Here is a 24,394-nt window from a genome sequence, read left to right on the forward strand (position 1 = left end):
TTTGAGATGCTCCAGTAATGTGGATTTTGGAAATTGATTTGATTCTGCCATATCATTCTCTAATTACTCCAAGACAAGTCTGGGACACATTATTACCTTCAGGGTAAGGATCTTAACATGAACTTATTTTTAAACTCTTTGCTGTAGCAGGGGTCTGGCAGTGGTTCTTGGTAGCATTGCATTAAGATGGACCTAAGTCAAACTCCTGTTCTAGGACTCTTAGTGATAAGTATTTTTCCATACAAAGAAACTCTGTGATTTATAGAAATGTAGAAATCATATAATCCAGATGTTTTATTTTTGCAACCAACACAACGTTATGAAGAGTCTCAGGCTGAAAAGTTTGAGCAACTTGCTCACCCAGCTCTCACCCCTCCGAGGAGGCAAGACAAGGACTTGAACCCAAAACTCTGGGTTCATTTCAATGCTCTGCCAGTGAAATCATGCTGCCTCTTTGGCTTTGACTTACGATGTCACAGAATGTGCAGGAGAGCAAGTCCTTCTTTGTATCTACTGAAAAGTTCTACACCACAGCATCCTCCATGCCTTTTGCCACACGCCTCAAAACCACCAAACTGAGAGAAAAACACCTTCACTATAAACTCAATCCTGTTTCACATTCCGCTCATTGTCATGCACCTTAAATTTGCTCTAAAGTAGGAGGCAAAACTCAAGCAAGCATCTCCTCTCATGCACACATCATGCAAAGGGGAGGGCAATTGTTTTTCTTAAAATAGTCTCTGAGACCACAACTCAAAAAACCCTTTTAGATAAGTTTCCATATCCCCTCAGCCAGAAGGAAATAAATCACACCATTCAGATATTTTTCCCTTAAAATCTAATTAGATTTGATTTCAGTAGATTTAAATTTTATTTTTAGAAAACAAACTGAATTTGGCCTGCACATTAAGTCTACATCTTCATACAAAAGAGAGTCATAAATCAGCGGAAAAGCCTTGAACTGTGACTATCTTCTCCTTGCCCAAAGGAGCTATTCACTCTCCACTGCAGGCAATGTTTAATATCACCTAAAAAGATGGGTCTTTATAAGTAATGCTGAATTGGAAAGAGCTGACAGCTTCCAATTTTATGATTTTAATTATTGACTGCATGCAAAGACTTCATTCATTCCTATCATTAGTCCGTTAGTGCTTCACAAAAAAGTCTGAGTGCAAATGAGTATACCCAATAGCCCCCTGTCATCATTCAATCTGCCCTAACCTACACAGCAGCCATGGCTTTAGCTAAATCAGCCTGCTAGTTTAATGCAACAGTAATCCACTACTACTTTACTAAATTATTTGAATAAATTCAAATATTCATCCCAATTAAAGCCATCCCCTATTAACTATGACTAAATTGTTCTGACAAAAGGGGGAGATGCATATGATGATACAGCTCAGAAATGATGGCCTAGGAAATCCATCCACATTATTTTCTAGATACATTTTTATTTAAGTTTTGTTACATGTTGCTAGGTTACTTTACCTACGATAGATAATTGAGATTATAGAACACTAATGTTTAAAGGCACCAAAGAAGTAATCTAATTGATTGTTAAACTTTAGAAGATGAAAACACTGAAATTTGGAGGGGCTATTGAGTCCTTCTGCTCCATAGCAGGTCAGGCCCTTCTCTCTTTCCTTGGCTCTCATAATTATGTGGGCCACCTCATTGATTTTCCTGACCCCTGTAATGCCACAGTCCAATTTGTGATACTCATTGCTGCTAACTCAGGGCTTTGTTATTGCATTTTCAATGACTCATAATATTAAAGGACCTCCTCCCAGACCTCTCCTAGCAGGTGCATTTCCCAGGACTCCCGACTCCTACCAGGTAATGCAAACAAAATGGATTCCTTGGTATTCCCCAAACACATCTCACTCTTTCCCATTCTACTTTTAGACTCACACTCGTAAAAACAAGGGTCCACATGAGAACAGAGCAGAGGTGAAAGGCACCTGAAATCCCAGTGCCTCATCTAAAAGAATCTTGGTCATGTTCCCACAAGTGGACAGCATGTAAGAGGACCCCACCCCACTCCACCTACAGCTCCTGGCCTCCATTTTAGATCACGGATCCATGACATCCACCCCTAGAGATGTGTCTGCCTCCATGACTTTTGATCCATTTCTGGGCCCACCAATCCTTGGTCTTAAAATCTACCCCTGGTTGGACTCCTTGGCTCTTGGCCTTTTGGAGCTAATTACTCTCCTTTACAGTTTTAACTCCATCCCACATCATTCCAGGCAGTTTGATTTACTTTTATATCTGGATTCTGGACCCTGATTTTCCTAACACAGTGTGTACAGTGTATACAAAACATAGACTCACACTGGACCTCCTGGGTAGCTATCAAAAATACTAGTGCCTCTGCCTCCCCTGGTCCTGCAAGATTCTGATGGATGGATGTAGGGTGCAGCCTGGGAATTAGGATTCTTTACAGTTTCCCAGGTGATTCCAATATGTATTCCAATATGTAGCTAAGGTAGTTCACATCTCCAACAGAGTACCTTGTTTGCAGCAGACATCTCCTCACCTGGACCACAGGATTTCTACCTCCTTTCCCCACCTGCCCTCACTCTGCAGTTCTTCAACTCCCACCTCCAGGAAACTCATGGCATAATCTTTTCTTTCATACTCCAACTTATAATATACCTATTGGTATATTTATGAATATAGGAATAATCCCTGCCCACTAATGGCTGTGTATTTAACACAGACTTTTATAAGTTTACAAATAAATAGACTGAATAATGATCTAATTTAGGTAGTTACTTGCCAGTAAACTTAAAATCTGAGCTCTTACCTATATTCATACATATTTTACCTTGAGTGTTCACACAAATATATATACACAAGGAAAGGCAGTCATAGAGATAGCCAAAAGTGGCATAGAAATGGGAATTCCAGTTGAAGCATTTGCCAAAACTCACAGTGGCTGGCACCCCATCGAGCTGTCGACCCCCATGATTTGACACCAAGATCCCGTCCAAACCATGTTTAACTGCCTCCCTGGCATCATCACCTAGAAAGAGCAAGACAACCATTGTATGAAAAAGGCAACTTAATAAAGGCTTCAGTTCTGAGGCCAAAGCATCCCAGTCAAAGGGAGCCTGACCTCATACATATGTATCTTTTTTTTTTTAGGAGTTTATTAATTAATTTATTTATTTTTGCTGTGTTGGGTCTTCATTTATGTGCGAAGGCTTCCCCTAGTTGTGGATTTGCGGGGACCAGTCTTCATCATGGTGCGTGGGCCTCTCACTATTGAGGCCTCTCTTTTTGCGGAACACAAGCTCCAGACACGCAGGTTCAGTAGTTGTGGCTCATGGGCCTAATTGCTCTGTGGCATGTGGGATCTTCCCAGACCAGGGCTCAAACCCATTTCCCCTACATTGGCAGGCAGATTCTCAACCACTGCGCCACCAGGGAAGCCCCATACATACGTATCTTGCTTGGAAATTTTAACACAGAAATACACCCAAGGGTTAAATCTGGAATTATAGTGATGGCTTCTTTGGCAAAAAAAGGTTAACACTTAAAACAATTTAATGATGAAATAAAATTATCAATAGATAGCAAATTGACATGCAGTTAAATGTATTTATCCTGAAAAGTGAATACTCTTGCTAAGTAATTTTGTTATTAACAAGATCATATTATTTAGCATTTAATATATATATTCCTCTACAATTTGAATAACATAAAAGAACATACAAGTAGCAAGCACTTTCAGTACAACAGGTGATGAATAAGTCTATTTCCAAAACATTCCTTAATATGAAGATATAACGTCTGTAATTATTTTAAGTAATAGTGTTCTATAATTAAATGTGTTTTGCCCATTGAAATACACAAAAAAAGTAATATTAAAATTATATGCTACACCTCAAACCATGCTTATAATCATGCTACACCTCTAATCATGCTTCAAAATATATTGGTTTCTGAAAATATAGTTTTAAATAATAGATTAACATTTTCTTAAATCAGTTTCCAACTTTTTTTATACTTTATATTTTAACTATTATTTTCAATATTCTCCCAATAAAAACCATTTTCTAACAGAATTACAAAAATAACACTGGTTCTCCAATTTAACACTCAAAGATAGCCCAATGTTGTAGTGAAATCAGATTTTGGAAACTTAGCAGATTGATACAGAACATTGTATATATTTATAAATTCAGCAATGGAGATCAAGGGCAGACCTGACAAGAATAATAAAAAAAGATTCACAGGAGAATTTATAATTCTGATTGTTTGAAAGTTTTATGCTAAATCACTATTTTCCAAACTGTGTTTCATGGAATACTGCTTTCTAAATATTCCCATTTTTCAAAATAATGCTAGAAATATTTTTCTTCTAAAATTATAGGTACATGGAAATGTTAAACCCATGTGGTATAGACTGAATATTTCTGTCCTTAAAAAAATCACATCTTCTAGATTGGTCCAAGATAGCAGAGTAGAAGGATGTGCATTCACTCCCCCTTGCTAGAGCACCAGAATCAAAACTAACTGCTGAACAATCATCGACAGGAAGACACATCGACAGGAAGATACTACACATACAAGGACAAAGGAAGCTCCACAACAAGATGGTAGGAAAGGTGCAATTACAATAAAATCAAATCCCATAAATTCTGGGTGGTTGACTCACAAACAGAAAAACAATTATATCATAGAAGTCCACCCATGGGAGTGAAGGTTCTGAGACCATCAGGCTTCCCAACCATGGAAGGAGGAAATCCCAAAGAAACAGGCTTTGACATCTACTGGGATTTGATGGCAGAACTTTGACAGGTCTGGGGGAAACAGAGACTCCACTCATGGAGGGCACACACAAAGTAGTGTGCAAATCAGGACACAGGGGGAAGGAGCACTGACCCTATAGGAGACTGAACCAGACCTATCTGCTTGTGTTGGAGGGTCTCCTGCAGAGGCAGGGGATGGCTATGGCTCACCGCAGGGACAAGGACACTGACAGAAGAAGTACTGGGAAGTACTCCTTGGTGTGAGCCCTCTCAGAGTTCACCATTAGCCCCACCAAAGGGCCTGTAGGCTCCAGTGCTGGGTCATCTCAGACTGAGCAACCAACAGGGGGGAACTCAGCCCCACCCATCAGCAGACCAGCAGATTAAAGTTGTATTGAGCTCTGCCCACAAGAGCAATGACCAGCTGAACCCACCACCAGTCCCTTCCATCAGGAAGCTGGCACAAGCCACTTAGATAGCCTCATCCACTAGAGATCAGACAGCAGAAGAAAGAAGAACTACAATCCTGCAGCCTGTGGAACAAAAACCACATTCACAGAAAGATAGACAAAATGAAAAGGCAGAGGACTATGTACCACATGAAGGAATAAGATAACACTCTAGAAAAAACAACTAAATGAAGTGGAGATAGGCAACCTTCCAGAAAAAGAATTCAGAATAATGAAAGTGAAGGTGATCCAAAACCTCGGAAAAAGAATGGAGGCAAAGATTCAGAAGATGCCAGAAATGTTTAACAAAGACCTAGAAGAATTAAAGAACAAACAAACAGAGATGAACAATACAATAACTGAAATGAAAAATACACTAGAAGGAATCAATAGCAGAATAGCTGAGGCAGAAGAATGGATAAGTGTCCTGGAGGACAGAATGGAGGAATTCACTGCCATAGAACAGAATAAAGAAAAAAGAATGAAAAGAAATGAAGACAGCCTAAGAGACCTCTTGGACAGCATTAAATGAACCAACATTCACATTATAGGGGTCCTAGAAGCAGAAGAGAGAGAGAAAGGACCCAAGAAAATATTTGAAGAGATTATAGTTGACAACTTCCCTAACATAGGAAAGGAAATAGTCACTCAAGTCCAGGAGGTGTAGAGAGTCCCAGGCAGGGTAAACCCCAGGAGAAACACACTGAGACACAAAGTTATCAAACTGACAAAAATTAAGGACAAAGAAAAATTATTAAAAGCAACAAGTGAAAAATGACAAACAAAATACAAGGGAACTCCCATAAGGTTAACAGCTGATTTCTCAGCAGAAAATCTACAAGCCAGAAGGAAGTGGCACGATATATTTAAAGTGATGAAAGGGAAGAACCTACAACCCAGATTATTCTACACAACAAGGATCTCATTCTGATTCAACAGAAAAATCAAAAGCTTTACAGACAAGAAAAAGCTAAGAGAATTCAGCACCACAAAACCAGCTCTACAACAAAGGCTAAAGGAACTTCTCTAAGTGGGAAACACAAGAGAAGAAAAGGACCTACAAAAACAATCCCAGTGTCTTCCCTGGCGTCACAGTGGTTGAGAGTCCGCCTGCCGATGCAGGGGACATGGGTTCGTGCCTTGGTCCGGGAAGATCCCACATGCCGTGGAGAGGCTGGGCCTGTGAGCCATGGCCACTGGGCCTGTGCTTCCATAGCCTGTGCTCCACAACAGGAGAGGCCACAACAGTGAGAGGAGTGTGTACCGCAAAAAAAAAAAAAAAAAAACAATTAAGAAAATGGTAATAGGGACATACATATCGATAATTACTTAAAAGTGAATGGATTAAATGCTCTAAGCAAAAGACACAGGCTTGCTGAATGGATACAAAATTAAGACACATATATATGCTGTCTACAAGAGACCCACTTCAGACCTAGGGACACATACAGACTGAAAGTGAGAGGGTGGAAAAAGATATTCCATGTAAATGGAAATCAAAAGTAAGCTGGAGCAACAATACTCATGTCATATAAAATAGACTTTAAAATAAAGAATGATACAAAACACAAGGAAGGGCACTACATAACGATCAAGGGATCAATCCAAGAAGAACATATAACAAATATAAATATATATGCACACAACATAGGAGCACCACACTACATAAGGCGACTGCTAACAACTATAAAAGAGGAAATCAGCAGTAACACAATAATAGTGGGGGACGTTAACACCTCACTTACACCAATGGACAGATCTTCCAGACAGAAAATTAATAAGGAAACACAGCTTTAAATGACACAATAAACCAGAGAGATTTAATTGATATTTATAGGACGTACCATCTGAAAATTGCAGAATACACTTTCTTCTCAAATGCATATGGAACATTCTCCAGGATAGATCACATCTTGGGTTACAAATCAAGCCTTGGTAAATTTAAGAAAATTGAAATCATACCATGCATCTTTTCTGACAGCAATGCTATCAGATTAGAAATAAATTACAGGTAAAAAAACGTAAAAAACACAAACACACGAAGGTTAAACAATACGTTATTAAATAACCAACGGATCACTGAAGAAATCAAAGAGGAAATCAAAAATTACCTAGAGACAAATGACAATGAAAACAAGATGATTCAAACCTATGGGATGCAGCAAAAGCAGTTCTAAGAGGGAAGTTTTTAGCAGTACAATCCTACCTCAAGAAACAAGAAAAATCTCAAATAAACAATCAAACTTTACAGCTGAAGGAACTAGAGAAAGAAGAACAAGCAAAACCCAAAATTAGTACAGGAAAGAAATCACAAAGGTCAGAGCAGAAATAAATGAAATAGAAACAAAGAAAATAATAGCAAAGATCAATAAAACTAAAGCTGGTTCTTTGAAAAGATAAACAAAATTGATAAACCTTTAACAAGACTCAGCAAGAAAAAGAGGGAGAGGACTCAAATCAATAAAATTAGAAAAAGAAGTTACAACTGACACTGCAGAAATACAAAGTATCATAAGAGACTACTGCAAGCAACTCTATGCCAATAAAATGGACAACCTGGAAGAAATTGAGAAATTCTTAGAAAAATATAACGTTCTAAGACTGAACGATGAAGAAATGCAAAATATGAACGACAAACCACAAGTAATGAAACTGAAACTGTGATTAAAAATCTTCCAACAAACAAAAGCCAAGGACCGGATGGCTTCACAGGTGAATTCTTTCAAAATTTAAAGAAGAGCTAACACCGATTCTTCTCAAACTCTTCCAAAAAATTGTGGGGGCAGTACCCCTCCCAAATTCATTCTACGAGGCCACCATCACCCTGACACCAAAACCAGACAAAGATAATACAAGAAAAGAAAATTACAGAGTAATATCACTGATGAATATAGATGCAAAAATCCTCAACAAAATACTAGCAAACAGAATCCAACAATACATTAAAACGATCATACATCATGATCAAGTGGGATTTATTGCAGGGATGCAAGGATTCTTCAATATATGCAAATCAAACAATGTGATACACCATATTAACAAATTGAAGAATAAAAACCATATGATCATCTCAATAGATGCAGAAAAGCTTCTGACAAAATACACTGATTTATGATAAAAACTCTCCAGAAAGTGTGCATAGAAGGAACCTACCTCAACATAATAAAGGCCATGTATGGCAAACCCACAACAAACATAATTCTCAATGGTGAAAAACTGAAAGCATTTCCTCTAAGATCAGAAAGAAGAAAAGGTTGTCCATTCTCACCATTATTCAACATAGTTCTGGAAGTCCTAGCCACGACAATGAGAAAAGAAAAAGAAATAAAAGTAATCCAAATCAGAAAAGAAAAAGTAAAACTGTCACTGTTTGCAGATGACATGATGCTATACATAGATAATCCTAAAGATGCCACCAGAAAACTACTAGAGCTAATCAATGAATTTGGTAAAGTTGCAGGATACAAAATTAATGCACAGAAATGTTTTGCATTCCTATACACTAACAACAAAAGATCAGAAAGAGAAATTAAGGAAACAATCCATTTCACCATTGCAACAAAAAGAATAAAATATCTAGGAATAAACCTACCTAAGGAGACAAAAGACCTGTATGCAGAAAACTGTAAGACAGTGATGACAGAAATTAAAGATGACACAAAAAGATGGAGTGATATACCATGTTCTTGGATTCGAAAAATCAGTATTGTGAAAATACTAAACTACCCAAAGCAATCTACAGATTCAATGAAATCCCTATCAAATTACCACTGGTATTTTTCACAGAACAAGAACAAAAAATTTCACAATTTTTATGGAAACCCAAAAGACCCTGAATAGGCAAAGCAATTTTGAGAAAGAAAAATGGAGCTGGAGGAATCAGGCTCCCAGACTTCAGACTATATTACAAAGCTACAGTAATCAAGACAGTATGGTATTGGCACAAAAACAGAACTATAGATCAGCAGAATATAAAGCCCAGTGGTAAACCCACACACATATGGTCACCTTATCTTTGATAAAGGAGGCAAGAATATACAGTGGAGAAAAAACAGTCTCTTCAGTAAGTGGTGCTGGGACAACTGGACAGCTACATGTAAAAGAATGAAATTAGAACACTCCATAACACCGTACACAAAAATAAACTCAAAATGCATTAGAGACCTAAATGTAAGATCAGACACTAAAAAATGCTTAGAGGAAAACATAGGCAGAACACTGTATGACATACAACACAGCAAGTTCCTTTTTGACCCACCTCCTAGAGAACTGGAAGTAAAAACAAACAAAAAAGAAAACCCAAATAGGACCTAATGAAACTTAAAAGTTTTGCACAGCAAAGGCAACCATAAACACAATGAAAAGACAAAACTCGGGGCTTCCCTGGTGGCGCAGTGGTTGAGAGTCCGCCTGCTGATGCAGGGGACATGGGTTCGTGCCCTGGTCTGGGAAGATCCCCATGCCGCAGAGCAGCTGGGCCCATGAGCCATGGCCACTGGGCCTGTGCGTCCAGAGCCTGTGCTCCCCAATGGGAGATGCCACAACAGCGAGAGGCCCGTGTACAGCAAACAAACAGACAAACAAACAAACAAACAAAAAAGACAAAACTCAGAATAGGAGAAAATATTTGAAAATGAAGTGACTGACAGGGATTAATCTCCAAAATATGCAAACAGCTCATGCAGCTCAATATCAAAACAACAAACAACATAATCCAAAAATGGGCAAAAGACCTAAATAGACATTTCTCCAAAGAAGATATACAGATTGCCAACAAGCACATGAAAGGATGCTCAACATCACTAATCATTAGAGAAATGCAAGTCAAAACTACAGTGAGGTATCAACTCACACTGGTAAGAATGGCCATCATCAAAAAATCTACAAACAATAAATGCTGGAGAGCTGTGGAGAAAAGGAAACCCTCTTTCACTGTTGATGGGAATGTAAATTGGTAGAGCCGCTAAGGAGAACAGTATGGAGGTTCCTTAAAAAACTAAAAATAGAACTAGCATACAACCCAGCAATCCCACTACTGGGCATATACCCCGAGAAAACCATAATTCAAAAAGAGTCATGTATCCCAATGTTCATTGAAGCACTATTTACAATAGCCGGGACCTGGAAGCAACCTAAGTTTCCATCAACAGATGAATTGATAAAGAAGATATGGCACATATATACAATGGAATATTACTTGGCCATAAAAGGAAATGAAAATGAGTTATCTGTAGTGAGGTGGATGGACCTAGATTCTGTCATACTGAGTGAAGTAAGTCAGAAAGAGAAAAACAAATACCATATGCTAACACATATATATGGAATCTAAAAAAATTTGTTCCTGATCTACCTAGGGGCAGGACAAGAATAAAGACTCAGATGTAGAGAATGGACTTGAGGACATGGGGAGGGGGAAGGGTAAGCTGGGACTAAGTGAGAGAGTGGCATGGACATATATACACTAACAAATATAAAATAAATAGCTAGTGGGAAGCAGCTGCATAGCACAGGGACATCAGCTTGGTGCTTTGTGTCCCCTTAGAGAGGTGGGATAGGGAGGGTAGGAGGGAGATGCAAGAGGGAGGAGATATGGGGTATATGTTTATGTATAGCTGATTCAGTATGTTATAAAGTAGAAACTAACACACCATTGTAAAGCAATGATACTCCAATAAAGATGTTAAAAAAAAAAAAACATTTTGGGAGATATACCATGTTAGTGGATTGGAAGAATCAATATTGTGAAAATGACTATACTACCCAAAGCAATCTACACATTCAATGAAATCCCTCTCAAATTACCAATGACATTTTTTACAGAACTAGAACAAAAAATCTTAAAATTTGTATGGAAACACAAAAGACCCTGAATAGTCAAAGAAATAGTCAAACCAATCTTTTCTGAGGGGAAAAAAACGGAGGTGGAAGAATCAGACTCCCTGAGTCCAAATTAAATTACAAAGCTACAGTCATCAAGACAATATGGTACTGGCACAAAAACTGAAATATAGGTCAGTGGAACAGTATGGCAAGCCCAGAGATAAACCCACACACCTATGGTCAACTAATCTATGACAAAGGAGGCAAGGATATACAATGGAGAAAAGACAGTCTCTTCAGTAAGTGGTGCTGGGAAAACTGGACAGCTACATGTAAAAGAATGAACTTATAACATTCCCTAACACCATACACAAAAATAAACTGAAAATTGATTACAGACCCAAATATAAGGCCAGATGCTATAAAACTCTTAGAGAAAAACATAAGAAAAACACTGACATAAATCACAGCAAGATCTTTTTTGACCCACCTCCTAGAGTAATGGAAATAAAAACAGAGAAAAAAAATGGAACCTAATGATACCTAAAAGTTTTTGCACAGCAAAGGAAACTATAAACAAGACGAAAAGACAACCCTCAGATTGGGAGAAAATATTTGCAAACGAATTAATGGACAAAGATTAATCTCCAAAATATACAAGCATTTCATGCAGCTCAATATTAAAAAAACAAACAACCCAATCCAAAAATGGGCAGAAGACCTAAATAGACATTTAGCCAAAGAAGACCTACAGATGGCCAAGAAGCACATTAAAAAGTGCTCAACATCACTAATTATTAGAGAAATGCAAATCAAATCTACAATGTGGTATCACCTCACACCAGTTAGAATGGGCATCATCAGAAAATCTACAAACAACAAATGCTGGAGAAGGTGTGGAGAGAAAGGAACCCTCTTGCACTGTTGGTGGGAATGTAAATTGATACAGCCACTATGGAGAACAGTATGGAGTTTCCTTACAAAACTAAAAATAGAATTACCATATGACCCAGCAATCCCACTACTGAGCATATACCTAGAGAAAACCATAATTCAAAAAGCCACAGGCACCCCAATGTTCATTGCAGCACTATTTACAATAGCCAGGTCATGGAAGCAACCTAAATGCCCATTGACAGACAAGTAGATAAAGAAGATGTGGTACATATATACAACGGAATACTACTCAGCCGTAAAAAGGAATGAAACTGGATCATTTGTAGAGACATGGATGGACCTAGAGACTGTCATACTGAATGAAGTAAGTCAGAAAGAGGAAAACAAATATTGTATATTAACTCAAGGCATTCTGAAATGCCTTGTGATGCTAAATTTTTCACTTATATACAAAGAAGAAAGACTAGGGAGCTAATAAAGGCTTCCGGAGCTGTTTTGCAAATCAATTTTATTCCTGCCAAGTCTTTGCCTGGAGAAGAAATTCTTGGAACTCCATGTGGGACAAGACAAGGAAAGTCAACTGAGGGGCTACTGCACTGTGAACTTCAGTGTCAGAATGAGGACAGTATCATGGCATGTTGTGAAGGTCATCCACCCATAGGTTGTCCCCAGCACCCATTTATTTCATTAAAAAGAAGCAAGTTATTATGCCAAGTTTTCTATTGTTGCACTAGGGGGACAGGATTATTGGCTGGTATGTGAGCTTCACAAACAGAACTGCAATTAATCCCCTTGCTTTTCAGTTTCCACTTTTCATCCCCCATCTCTGTCACACTTACACACTAGACACCCAGAGCCCCCTGATGCATCCCATGATGTGACTTGCTCCTGCTGTCAGCAGTCTCACCAAGACTACCTGCAGAGGCAGTTTTCTTTTCATTTTCCTCCTGTCAACATGATCTCTTACATTTTGTTTCTTTCATAAATTTCTTGAGGTTTCTCTGCTGTTTGTGCCTCTCATTTTCCTTTGCTTTGTTGTCATAAGTGTTATGTATTTTTGGATTTCTATACTTTAATTTCAGTGGGGTCTTAGTTTTGATAAGAGTGTTTTGAACCAAAAGCCCAATATACCATCATTTAAAACATGTTTGAAAAATGGTTCTCCAAAGACACAGCCTTAATACAGTGCAGTCCAATAGAACTTTGCTGTGATGATAGAAATGTTACAGATCTGTGTGGTTCCATAAAGTAGCACATGTAGCCATAGAGTAATGGGAGTGTGGCAGTGTAAGTGAGAAACTGGAATTTTACCTTTATTTAATTTTAATTAACTTGAATGGCCACACTTGGCTAGTGGCTGCCATATTGGCTAGTTCAGCTTTAATGTTTGCATGAGTTTACTACTCTGATAAAGAGATGTAGTGTGGTATTTTTCTAAAAGTCGAGATATAACCATATGTATAACCTTAATGAACAATGTAAAATGTATTTGGAATTGCCCTGGTTATCTAGTTGTGTATGTGACACCAAACATAAAATCAAAATTTAAAAAATCAAAATATATGAACTATATATGAACCCTGTGATTGAAGATGTACGAAATCCTCCTATGTATATGCAGATACCTGCCACCGTGTAGCTATAACCTGTTTTGAGATATTGAATACTGTCAATAAACTGATCCTACACAGTATGAAAAAAGAGATTACACCTTAGGCTTAGTAATAAGACCACTTATATTTGAATCCTGTATCTGCTACTTGCTTGCCATGTAAGTGGCAAGTTATTTAACTTTTTCTTGTGCATCAGTGTACTAAATTACAAAATGGGTATAAAGATGCACATAAGATTGGTTTGTGGATTAAAGGAGTTGAATGAATACTTCGAAAGTGCCTGACACATGTTGAGCACTCAGATGAATATGCACTATTATTATTATTATTATTTTCATCTGATGGTGCAGGGAGTGTTAACTAAGAGGATGAGTAGGTAGAAGAAGATTCATTTGCTGGATAATTTTGGCAAGTTTGTTTGAGTTTTGTTTATAACAATAAATTTTCATCCTAGTGAGGATTATGGTTATTATGAGCCTTTCATTTTGAAGTAAGTGCTACTTAAGTCATAGTTTGTTGTCTTCTATCATTTCAAGTGGTTTTCTGTGTTCTTCCAGGCAGTGTTGGGAATGTAGGGAGAAAAGACAGAGTGGTTTGCTCAGAAGATAGGATCATGAGTATCTAGAGAAAAAAGAAAGTAATCATTTAGGACCAGATACGAGCCCCTTTCACTACTTGCTTATGAAATCTTGTCCATAGTTTTACATTTTATTTTAACCCAGAGAGAAAAATATTTCCTTAACGAGAAGGTCAAAATGGTTTTAGCAAAATGTTGATGAATCTTTGATATTTTCATTAATCCCTAGAGTTTACTGGTATGCCATTCCACATTTGTCGATTTGCCAGTTAATACACTAATTGATCGACAAACACAATAGTCAATAGTGAACAGCACTATTTGCTATCTTATTAACTCATTATTTCCATACTTAATCTAAAATACCAAAGTGAAATGTAAGTACTCAAGATTTACCCTCAAGCCCTTGGAGTTTCTGACCCAGGACTCTGTGCTATCTCAACAGGAGTTTAGTAACTAAATCCTAGCTCCATGGCAGCAGCTTTGTACACAATCCAGGAACACTGAATATTCTTTGAAAATGTCTTTAAAAACTGTAGATAGGAAAATAATGAGTTAGAGAAGTTTCTGAGAGACCAAAAGCCACTTCAGAAGTGAGACAGCCTAGTTTAAAATATTTTTAATTAAAAAAAACCCACAACTCTAAAAAGCATATGTCTGCTCAAATGCCATTTGTTAGCGTGAGTTCTGGCAAAGACCTAATCCTGCTTCAAGTACATGTTTGGAGTTTGTGTTAGTTTTCCAAAGGCAGAGTTTAACCACAGCAAGAGATTACATCTTGCAGTCCAATTTGCATTCATTAGAATGCAATTCTTAAAATGGTGGTAAGGGGGGATGTTTCACTGAGATCTTCTCAGTTGCCCATGATTTCATGTTCCTACAAACACAATCTGTGTCTTTCTGGGAAAATGGAAATGAAAGAGGATAGATGACTCTCAGTCAGTCCATGTGACTTCTGGATGAAGATCTGTGAAATATTGACACCTGAATTTCCCACAACTGGCCTTGCCACACCTGTCTCCCCTCCACCCAGATTGAGCATGTGTACCACCTGATGTAGCTGTTGTCATAGTGATGATCCTTGTTTGTTAAATAAATGAAATGAATAGCTACAGAAAAACTAGACAATGTAAACTGTACATGTATAGATAAGTTATTTCCTTTCAAATGCCAAATGCCCTATCTCTCCTTCTCTTGCTTTTGTGCTCTCTCTAATTATAGACATTCATGTAGTTTTCACTGAGGATTTTACTTAACAAACATTTGGACTGTGTACTGGGTGCAAAACATAATGAAAATATGACAAGCAAGTAAATAATACATATGGATAAGAAGAAAAAAGAGAGGTGATGGTGGTGGTGGTGGTCCTTGGTAAAAATGACCACAGAATGAAGTTCTAGAAGCCAAAGTATTTTTCAACATAACATGATATTAAAGTCTAATTCAATAGATTCAGGTCATATCCTAGAGGACAAAGTTGTAGAAAATTATATATACTGGGAATCCAAAATTGAAAAGTTGGTTAAAAAATTAAATGACCTTGGTGTTTTTAAGCCAACTGCCCTGGGCCACTTCTGTCATGAGAGTGAATTAAATACTTGAAACAGCACTAATTTTGTAAAATAACTACACTCTCTCAGATTCCTCACTGCCATTACTGTAGGTCAGTCACAGTCATCTCTTGTCTGGGCAAAGCAGTTTCCTAAATAGACTCCTTGACCACAGTTTGGCCAACTCCATTGAGAAGGTCCATTACACAAAGCATGATTTTTCTAAGATGTTAATCTGATGAGGTGGCTTCCCTGATCAATATTCTTAGTGGTGCTCAACAATCTTAAAGTCTACATTCTCTAATATGGCTTATATGTTTTAACACTGCTAACTTGTGACTGCTGTGTTTTGTCATGATTGAAGTCTGAAAAAGAGTCTTTTGACCTGATATCATGGCAAAACTCAAGGATCACCTTTCATTCTGCAATGAAACCTTCCCTAATTCACTTTTATAATTGTCTAAAGCCTATTTTCACCCTCACCCTTATGCTGCATAGATTTCAATCTCAACACCTGTTAACATCTTATTGCACCCAAATTCTTGTTTTTATGTCTGTCTCCCACAAGAATGGGGTGTCGTTTTGGTCAAGGACCTCAAATTATTTTATTTTAGCACACAGTAAGCAGGATAAATGTTTATGAAATGAATGAGTGAGTGAATAATTGAATGGATGAATGAATGTGGCAGATCTTCAGGTTAATACTTTAGTACCTACAGTTGAATATAGCTACAATCATGGACTACAATATGGATGCAAGCAAGGTCAGTGAAACTGTTGTTTAAAGGTGTCTGTAATATCAGGGTATGCTCAATGAAGTATAATCCACAGAAATTTTGAACTAAGACAATGGTCAACAAGAAAGAATGTGACAATTTTGTTTTAAAATCACGGATTAAGACAGATCTTAAAAGCTCCACTACTTAAAAGCTTCATTAGGCCCATTCTTTTACTTGTATTAGCTTATTTATGTGTACAGAATATTAAATAAAGTCGAGGACATGCCTAGAGTTTTATAAATAGGGGCTATGGGACTCATACATATTCAAGTAAAGCCTATGAAAAAGTTTTGCTTCTATGTCGTTGTTAACCTTGAGATAAGTTAATAGAATCTCTCATCCTAGAGCCACTTACTTAAACATTTCCATTTAAAATAATATGTTTTGGGCAGTTATTCATATAACAGTACTTAAGAAATATATTCAAAGGCAAGAAAACATTTTTGTGGGTGAGCACATTTACACTCCAAATTATTATAGTCATTGGTACCTCCCTGTGGGATTTGCATACATGTGGATACTGGGGAAGTGGTCAAGTTCCTTAATACCTACGGCTTGATATTTGAGGATTTTAATGTTCTTGTCAGCCTTTCTTTAAAGGGAGGTGATGTGGGATTCACCACACTCAAAAAGTCAGTTCTAGTCATTGGTACTGGGAGGGAACAAAAGAAAAATAGAAAAGGCTCTTTAAACAGGTCTGGCTGTCATAATATCATCCTTGGGGCTTCTTGTTGTCTTAGAGCAGCTGTTGGCACCTTTCAACCAAAGCAATGAACTCAAGACCTTCAACCTAGATTTTGCCAAGCTCTGTGATTTGATAACAGTTCCAAAATAAGGCAATGGCATCCCAATTCTTTAGAAAAGGTAACTTCTTAATTCATGAGAATCCTGTTCTCCTTCAGAATACTACCTAAGAAGGAGGAAATACTTACTAACACCAAAAGGGAGAATTGAGAGATAAGATGTCTCTATTTCCATACTCATTTTTCCTGATTATTTTCCCTGAAAAACTATTATGATCATATCCATAAAGAATCATAAAATCATGGTCAACTCAAGTAGAGAAATAAACAAACCTCTCAAAATGCCTTTTGCAACAATGGGCAGGGATGTCAGTCTTCTCAGCCATTTAATATCCTCCCAGCTGATAGATGGGTCTATTGCTTTAGCCACATATGCAGCAAGTCCACTGTTGTCTCCAAAATTTTCCTTGGGAGAAAATGCTAAATCATTGGTTTCAAAATTTTTCATTCTGAAATAAAGAATTACATAAAATGAGATATTTCCCAAAGTTAAAGATATCTTTACAATGACTCATTCAATGAAAAAAAAACAAAACAAAAACAGGGTTCCCTTTTCAAATCAATGGGCTGTTCACTCTTCAACCATCTACAGATTGATTGCATTTACATTTTCCATGTTTTGGTGGAGGATTCCAGGCTAAATGTGACAATTGAGTGGACTTAATTGGTCACTTAAAGTTTATTTTACATCTTAGGTTTTTTACATAAATAAATCAGTTTAAAGGAGAAATGTTTGGTCAAGTTTAAATATCTCTACCTTTTTAATCCAGTTTATGAATATAAACAATAAATTTGATGCTATTTTCAGCCAGCAATGCATACTAATCATAAAGATGAACACTTGCTTGGCGCATCACAATTTACAAAGGGCATTCATATAGCCACAATTTTAAAAGCTTTTGGAAAATAAAATTAATACTCTATAATTCCTATTTTATGTAGAAAATAAAACCAAAGCTGCAGAATGAGATGCCCCCAAGTATAAAACTATCTAAGGCAGCATTTGAGTTCCAAAATGGGTCTCTTGACTCCTAATTACATTTTCTTCACTCAGATCTCAATTGCATTCTGGTAATTGCATTTGACTTCAGAAATCTTTCAAAGTCCTTGTGGAAAATTCTAGAGGAGACTGGAACTGCAGTAACATGTGTTAACAACTTCTGTCTGTTGTCGCTGTAGACTCTTTTCCCTGTCCTACTATTAGTGTGGTGGTGGTGGTTGTGGGCATAGGGAGAATTAGGAAGTGTTTCTCAGCAAATGAGTTGTCAGCTCTTGCTTTTCCCTCTGCCATTTAGTTGCTTTCTCTGAGGCTCTCTGCCTGATGACTAAGACTCCCCAATCTTCCAGACAATCCTGACCAAGACATGAGTTTTCCAATTATCAAGACCTTCCTTACTTTGCCTGTGATGTGATGGTTAGTTTTGTCAGCTTGACTGGGCTAAGGGATGCCTAGGTAACTGGGTAGAACATTATTTCTGGGTGTGTCTGTGAGATTAGCATGTAAATCAGTAGATTGAGGAAAGATGTGGGTGGGCATCTTCCAATCTGTTGAGACCCCAAGTAGAACAAAAAGGTGGAGGAAGGACAAATTCATTCTCTCAGTTTGAGCTGGGACGTCCATCATCTCCTGCTCTTGCACATTGGAGCTATTGGTTGTTAAACCTTCTGGCTTGACCAGGACTTACACTATGGGCTCCCAGTTCTTGGGCCTTCACACTCAGACTGGGACTTATACCATTGGCTCCCCTGGTTCTCAGGCCTTTGGATTCGGACTTGTACTACTCTGGTTTTCCTGGGCCTCCAGCTTGTAGATAGTAGACTTTTGGATTTCTTAGCCTCCATAATTGTGTGAGCCAATCCCTCATACTAAATCTTTCTATAGATATAGATACTGATATATAGATATGGATATCCCATTGGTTCTGTTTCTCTGGAGAACCTGACTAATACATATGACTTTTTCTTGCTCTTGGAGCCTGAGTCACCATCTAGGCAGAGGACTCAACTTGTCAAGGGTGTTGATATATAAATACCCCAGCTCCTTCACACATAGACAGACTAACTCTGAGAAGTATTCTACAAGATCTCCCAGAGTTTCCCAGCAGTGTTAAACTTTAGTTGCCCATAGCTGTAGCTGTCTTGAAAACATGTCCATTGTTCACTACCTCCCCTCCCTTGCACCTCTTCCCTACTCCTTTCATTTTCCAGAAGAACTATTTGTACTCAAAACAGTGCCTCTCACTCTGCTCCTAAAGGAACCCAAACTGAGTCACATCCCATTGAGTTGCTGCCTTCTCCTATGTCTAATTTTGTTAACCCAGCTTAGAACAGTATTTTTCTAATTCATCTGTAAGACTCTGCTACTGGCTTACTCTATACCTGACGTCTTTTCTCTTAGTCTAATATCCTGATATCTTGACTAGATTTTGGCAGTTCTCCAAGCTAGGGATAAAATCTTTCCTGCCTGCACCTCTGACCACTAACTGGATTGATGGCTATCTGGATACACAATGGCACCATCCATGTGACTTACCTGCCCTACAGACCCAAATCCAATTACCTACTTCATTTCTCTAAAAGGCTGACTTTGAATGATGACAATGATCTGGACTCACCTTGTTGTTCTGCACATTATAAATTATCATGCTAGCCAATGTCTTCTTTGCATAAAAGTACAGCTGTATCTCTCGCTTAGTCATAGGTTTTTATTCCCTTCCACTGGCTCTGCCACTGAACACAGAAAGGATCTTGGAGCCAAGGCTATAACAATTTTTATATAAACTTAGAAGCACATAGGCACACTATTTTTAATTTTTTTAAGAGAATCATAAGACTTCAGGACTTCCCTGGCGGTCCCGCGGTTAAGACTCCATGCTTCCACTGCAGGAGGCATGGGTTCAATCCCTGGTTGGGAAATTAAGATCCCGCATGCTGCACTGTGCAGCCAAAAAAAAAAAAAAAAAAAGAGAGAGTGAATCATAAGACTTCAATACAAAATTAGGTTTAATGCTTTTAGTGTGCTTTCAGCTAAAATAGCTGGTTGTGTAGCTTGGGTGGCATCTATTAACATAAGGACATGAACATTCACATCCCAAGTAACTCTTTTCAACCACCGGCAAAGTTTTCTCAATAAGGATTGAATAGTTAGTCTAATAATTTCATTGACTCAGCTGGCCATTAAATATCACAGAAAATTCCAACTCCATGAGAGTCATACTGGTATCCATCTATTTGCTGAGTTTTGGTTTGGATTTTAGCTGAAATACTTGGGATTTTTTTAAATCAAACCACTTAGGGTTTTACATTTTATCACAGACTTTGGCCTTCTGTGGTCCTCCTAACTTTAATTAAGCTAACCTTCTGATCAATAAACATACCCTTACTATGGAGAGCTATTCCATTACTTAGAAATGATATTAAGTGATATTAAATGACAAACTTCTAAATAATATTGTTAATAAGAAAAAGGTCCAGTCTGTCTATCCTATAGCAAAACCAGGGGAAAAAAAAAAGAATAATATCTGTATGTGTATATTCTCTGCATAGCACCCTACCCCCATCCCAAACAAGCTACAGTGTTTCAGCAGGGGTGGGGTGAAAGGGTGAAATGGATAGGAAAAAACAGAAACATGGATAAAATTATATAAATAACTGTTGTTATTCTTGGATGGTGAAATGCAGATCAACACTTGAATGAATGTTGCCTTACAGAAATTTCAGGGCACAATGAAGCCTTGTTGTTACTCTAAAACGTTGTTCAAAGCCAGAAGCCAAGAAAAAGTTTTCAGATATCTTGACAGAGACCCACAATGGAGTGTTTTACCCATGGCTCTGAAGGAAACCTCCATGAATGCTATTTTTATTAGAATTATGACATATACACAGAAAAACACTTAAAGCGGCTTCTGATAACCAAAGTACTCCATTTCATAAGGAAGGAAAAGAGCAACATCAAAATAATAACATGATTACTTGGGACTTAATTCTCCAAATCCCAATCTTTTTAATGACCCAAAGGCAAGGGATAGGATTTCTTCTTTGTAAGAGACTCATTGTGCCTTGAATGGCCCCCAAATATGCTTTTTAATCTAATATAAAAATGATCTTAGTTTTTAGTAAGTTAGTATTATACAAAGGTAACAACTACTAAAGAACGTTAACTTTATTAAATAACCAGTTGTAACGTTGATAAAGATGACTATTACTGAGAAATATACAATATTTTGCATTATAAGTATTGAAAACATGACATTAAAGATATAAAGATAAAGCCATATGTCTCCACTCTGGGAAACAAACTATAAAATAACAAACGGTATAACACGCAGTATCAACACAACATGAGCGAGAGACATTCATAATACATTATAGAAATTGGTGCATGGAACACTAGCGTTTAATTCTGTGGTTAGGAAAACATTTCTATTGATTGCATAGCCCTGCTAATTTCTTCTTCAGTGTGGCTGGGCAATTGGCAGAAAGGTTCAGGGCAAGGATTTTAAGTATGAGCCCAAACCCTCGTTCAACTTCTTACTGATCTTGTTTTATTGGGTAAATCTCTTATGATTTAGCACATTTTTATTGACTGATTCAACATTACTTATTTAGCACCTACTATGTGCCAGTGTTTTAGTAAAATGGTCAAAAATGCCTGCCACCTAGGGTTGATATTCTAGCAAGGGAGACAGAAACTAAACAAGGAACATAATAAGTAATTTATGAAGCATGTTAGAATATAAGTGCTATACAAAATAAAGAAAAAAGAAGAGCAGAATAAGAGGAATGCGATCTGGTAGATGCTTAACTTGAAAGTTTAAATATGGTAAACATGGTCTCAATGAGAAGATACCTTGTAGAGGAAATTGGCAGATCTGTGTTATTGTAGTTGTGTCCTGTTGCTGCTATAACACACACACACACCTAGAGGCTTTAAAGTGACACAAATTTATCATATTACAGTTCTGGAGGTCAGAAGTCCAAAATGTATCTCATTGGACTAAACTCAAGGTGTCGATAGGGCTGTTTTCCTTCCAGAAGCTGTAGGGGAGAATCCGTTTCCTTTCTTTGTCTAGCTTCTAGAAACCACCTACAGTCCCTGATTCCCCACACTATCACTCATCTCTGCTTCTCTCATTGCATCTCCTTCTCTGACTCTGACCCTCCTGCTTTGCTTTTATAAGAATGCTTTCCATTACTGTGATAATCCAGAACAATTATCCCATCTTGAGGTCCTTAACTTAATCACATCTGCAAAGTCCATTTTGCCAGGTAAAGTATTAAAAACATATTCACAATTTCCAGGGATCAAAACATGGACATCTTTGGGAGGTCATTATTCTGTTTAATATTATGTGAATTATGCTGTGAACGTTTTCCTAACCAAATCATTTAGAGGCTGTTGGGTCATGTACAAAGTCCTCCTTCGAATCCTTTTCTCCCCTCCACCTCCACAACCCAAGATCCTCACACATATTGTGTCTCTATTCTGATCTCTACTGTTTATTTTTTAATTTTTGTTTCCCAACATAAAGACATGTAGAGTCACCTCTGATGTCAAAATGTAAAGAAAGTGAAGTTAGTCATCACTGATTTGAGGAAAGAACTTTACAGGCAGAGGGAAGAGTCAATTTTGAGGCTCTAAGGGGCAGGTATGTTTGGCATGTTGAAAGAACAGTAGGAAAGCCAGAGGTTCTAGGAAGAGTGAATGAAGTTGAGGGTGCTGGGCAGTGAGGTCAGAGAAGCAAGGGGGACACTCACTGGCTACTTTTATCCAGAGAGACCGGGGAAGAGAGTGCAGTCTGGTCTCTTTTTGTGGGCTGTGCTCTGGCTGTTGTGATGAATACATCATTTCAGGGCATAAGGAAGCATGTCCCTGGGCAAATCATCAAAAGTGTAGGTGTTATGATTTACCTTGATCTTAGTCGATGATTGGAAATTTCTTTTCTTTTAACTGCCTTGGTGCTGCACTGAAGAGCCAAATCTTAACCCGGGGTAAATGAGCCACCTCTGTGGGGCATGGAGATGGATGAAGGTCCCTGTCTCAGAGCCTCAGGAACCAGTCTGGTGAATTGGCTTCAATCCTCTCCTCTGCCAAGAGCAGATGAGAATTCGCTTTACTCCCCCTGAGTTTCGGGGACCTCTGGGCCACTTATACTGCACACATACGTGTGTTTTGCATATGGACCAAGCAGAGATTACCAAACTCCTGAACTCTGGCTGGTCCCAGACGCCAGGAGTCAGGTCCCGCCCCCTCCCCTCCAGGCAGAGGAAGCCGTGAGGGTTCGAAGGAGCCGCCGCTTTACAGACTCATTCTCCTCTGGATTTCCTGCCTCCCTTGCCTGCCAAACCTCATTCTGAACAGCCCGGCTTCACCTTCTATGAGTCAGGTCAGTTGAGGAAAGAAACCTGATTTCATATCAGGCTGTAACAGATGAGCTTTTTGGTAGCATGTGGCTTCCAGCGGAAGCCTGGGCCTCCCATCATGTGCTCTGCCTTCACTGCTGAATGTGGGCCCCAGGGTGCTGCCCCCCTCAAGCCCACAGGGACAAACAGGGCCAGTGTACGCACTGGGGGCCAGGGCACCAGCAAGGAGTGTTTCCTGTGTTCCCCGTAGCCTGGATGTGTGGCTCATTATTTGATCATCTTCAGACGGGAGATGTGACAAGCTGGGGAGCCGTGGCCACTCCTGTGCACATCGACAGCTGAAAAGGGCCTTTGTCTCCCAGTCCCTCACGTCATCTGGGCAGGAGCCTGGGAGCAAAAAGGGGGAAAAAGCAAAACAGCCTTCCCATTCCTGGCTAAATGGCCCTGGCACCCAGGAGCAAGAGATACTGGCCAGAATTAACACGTGTCATCCCCCAACTAAGTAGATAGTGCTCTGAAACACTTTTTTATTATCCAGAGCAAGAAACTGTTTCCTAATCTTAAAGAAAACTTACTGTACTATTTATTATTGTTGTTGTTGCTAGTAGAAGTGGTAAGAGGAGGAGGAAAAGGAATAGTAAATTCCTTTTTAAATGGCCGAAGCGAAACAATGAGGGACACTTCCTGTCAGAAGCCGAAATACTCGGAAACTAATTATTTCAGAAAGTCTACAAATGAAGGCAACCAAAATAGAGAAATAATGTGAATAGAGGTTTCATATTA

The 24,394-nt window shown here is 38.3% G+C and overlaps 1 protein-coding gene across 1 annotated transcript in view; it reads right to left on the reverse strand.

The window, feature by feature from the left end:
* The window catches only part of HAO1 (hydroxyacid oxidase 1), a 58,414-nt gene that overhangs the window by 6,990 nt on the left and 27,030 nt on the right, over positions 1 to 24,394 (reverse strand). The window contains exons 4-5 of the mRNA XM_081256045.1: positions 17,522 to 17,697; positions 2,937 to 3,028 (exon numbers count right to left, since the gene is read on the reverse strand). Of these exons, the coding sequence (XP_081112171.1) occupies positions 2,937 to 3,028; positions 17,522 to 17,697 (268 nt within the window). The remainder of the gene's footprint in view (positions 1 to 2,936; positions 3,029 to 17,521; positions 17,698 to 24,394) is intronic.

This window comes from Mesoplodon bidens (genome assembly GCF_964165515.1).
Source record: "Mesoplodon bidens genome assembly, chromosome: 15".
In the NCBI taxonomy this organism is placed as follows: Eukaryota; Metazoa; Chordata; class Mammalia; order Artiodactyla; family Ziphiidae; genus Mesoplodon; species Mesoplodon bidens.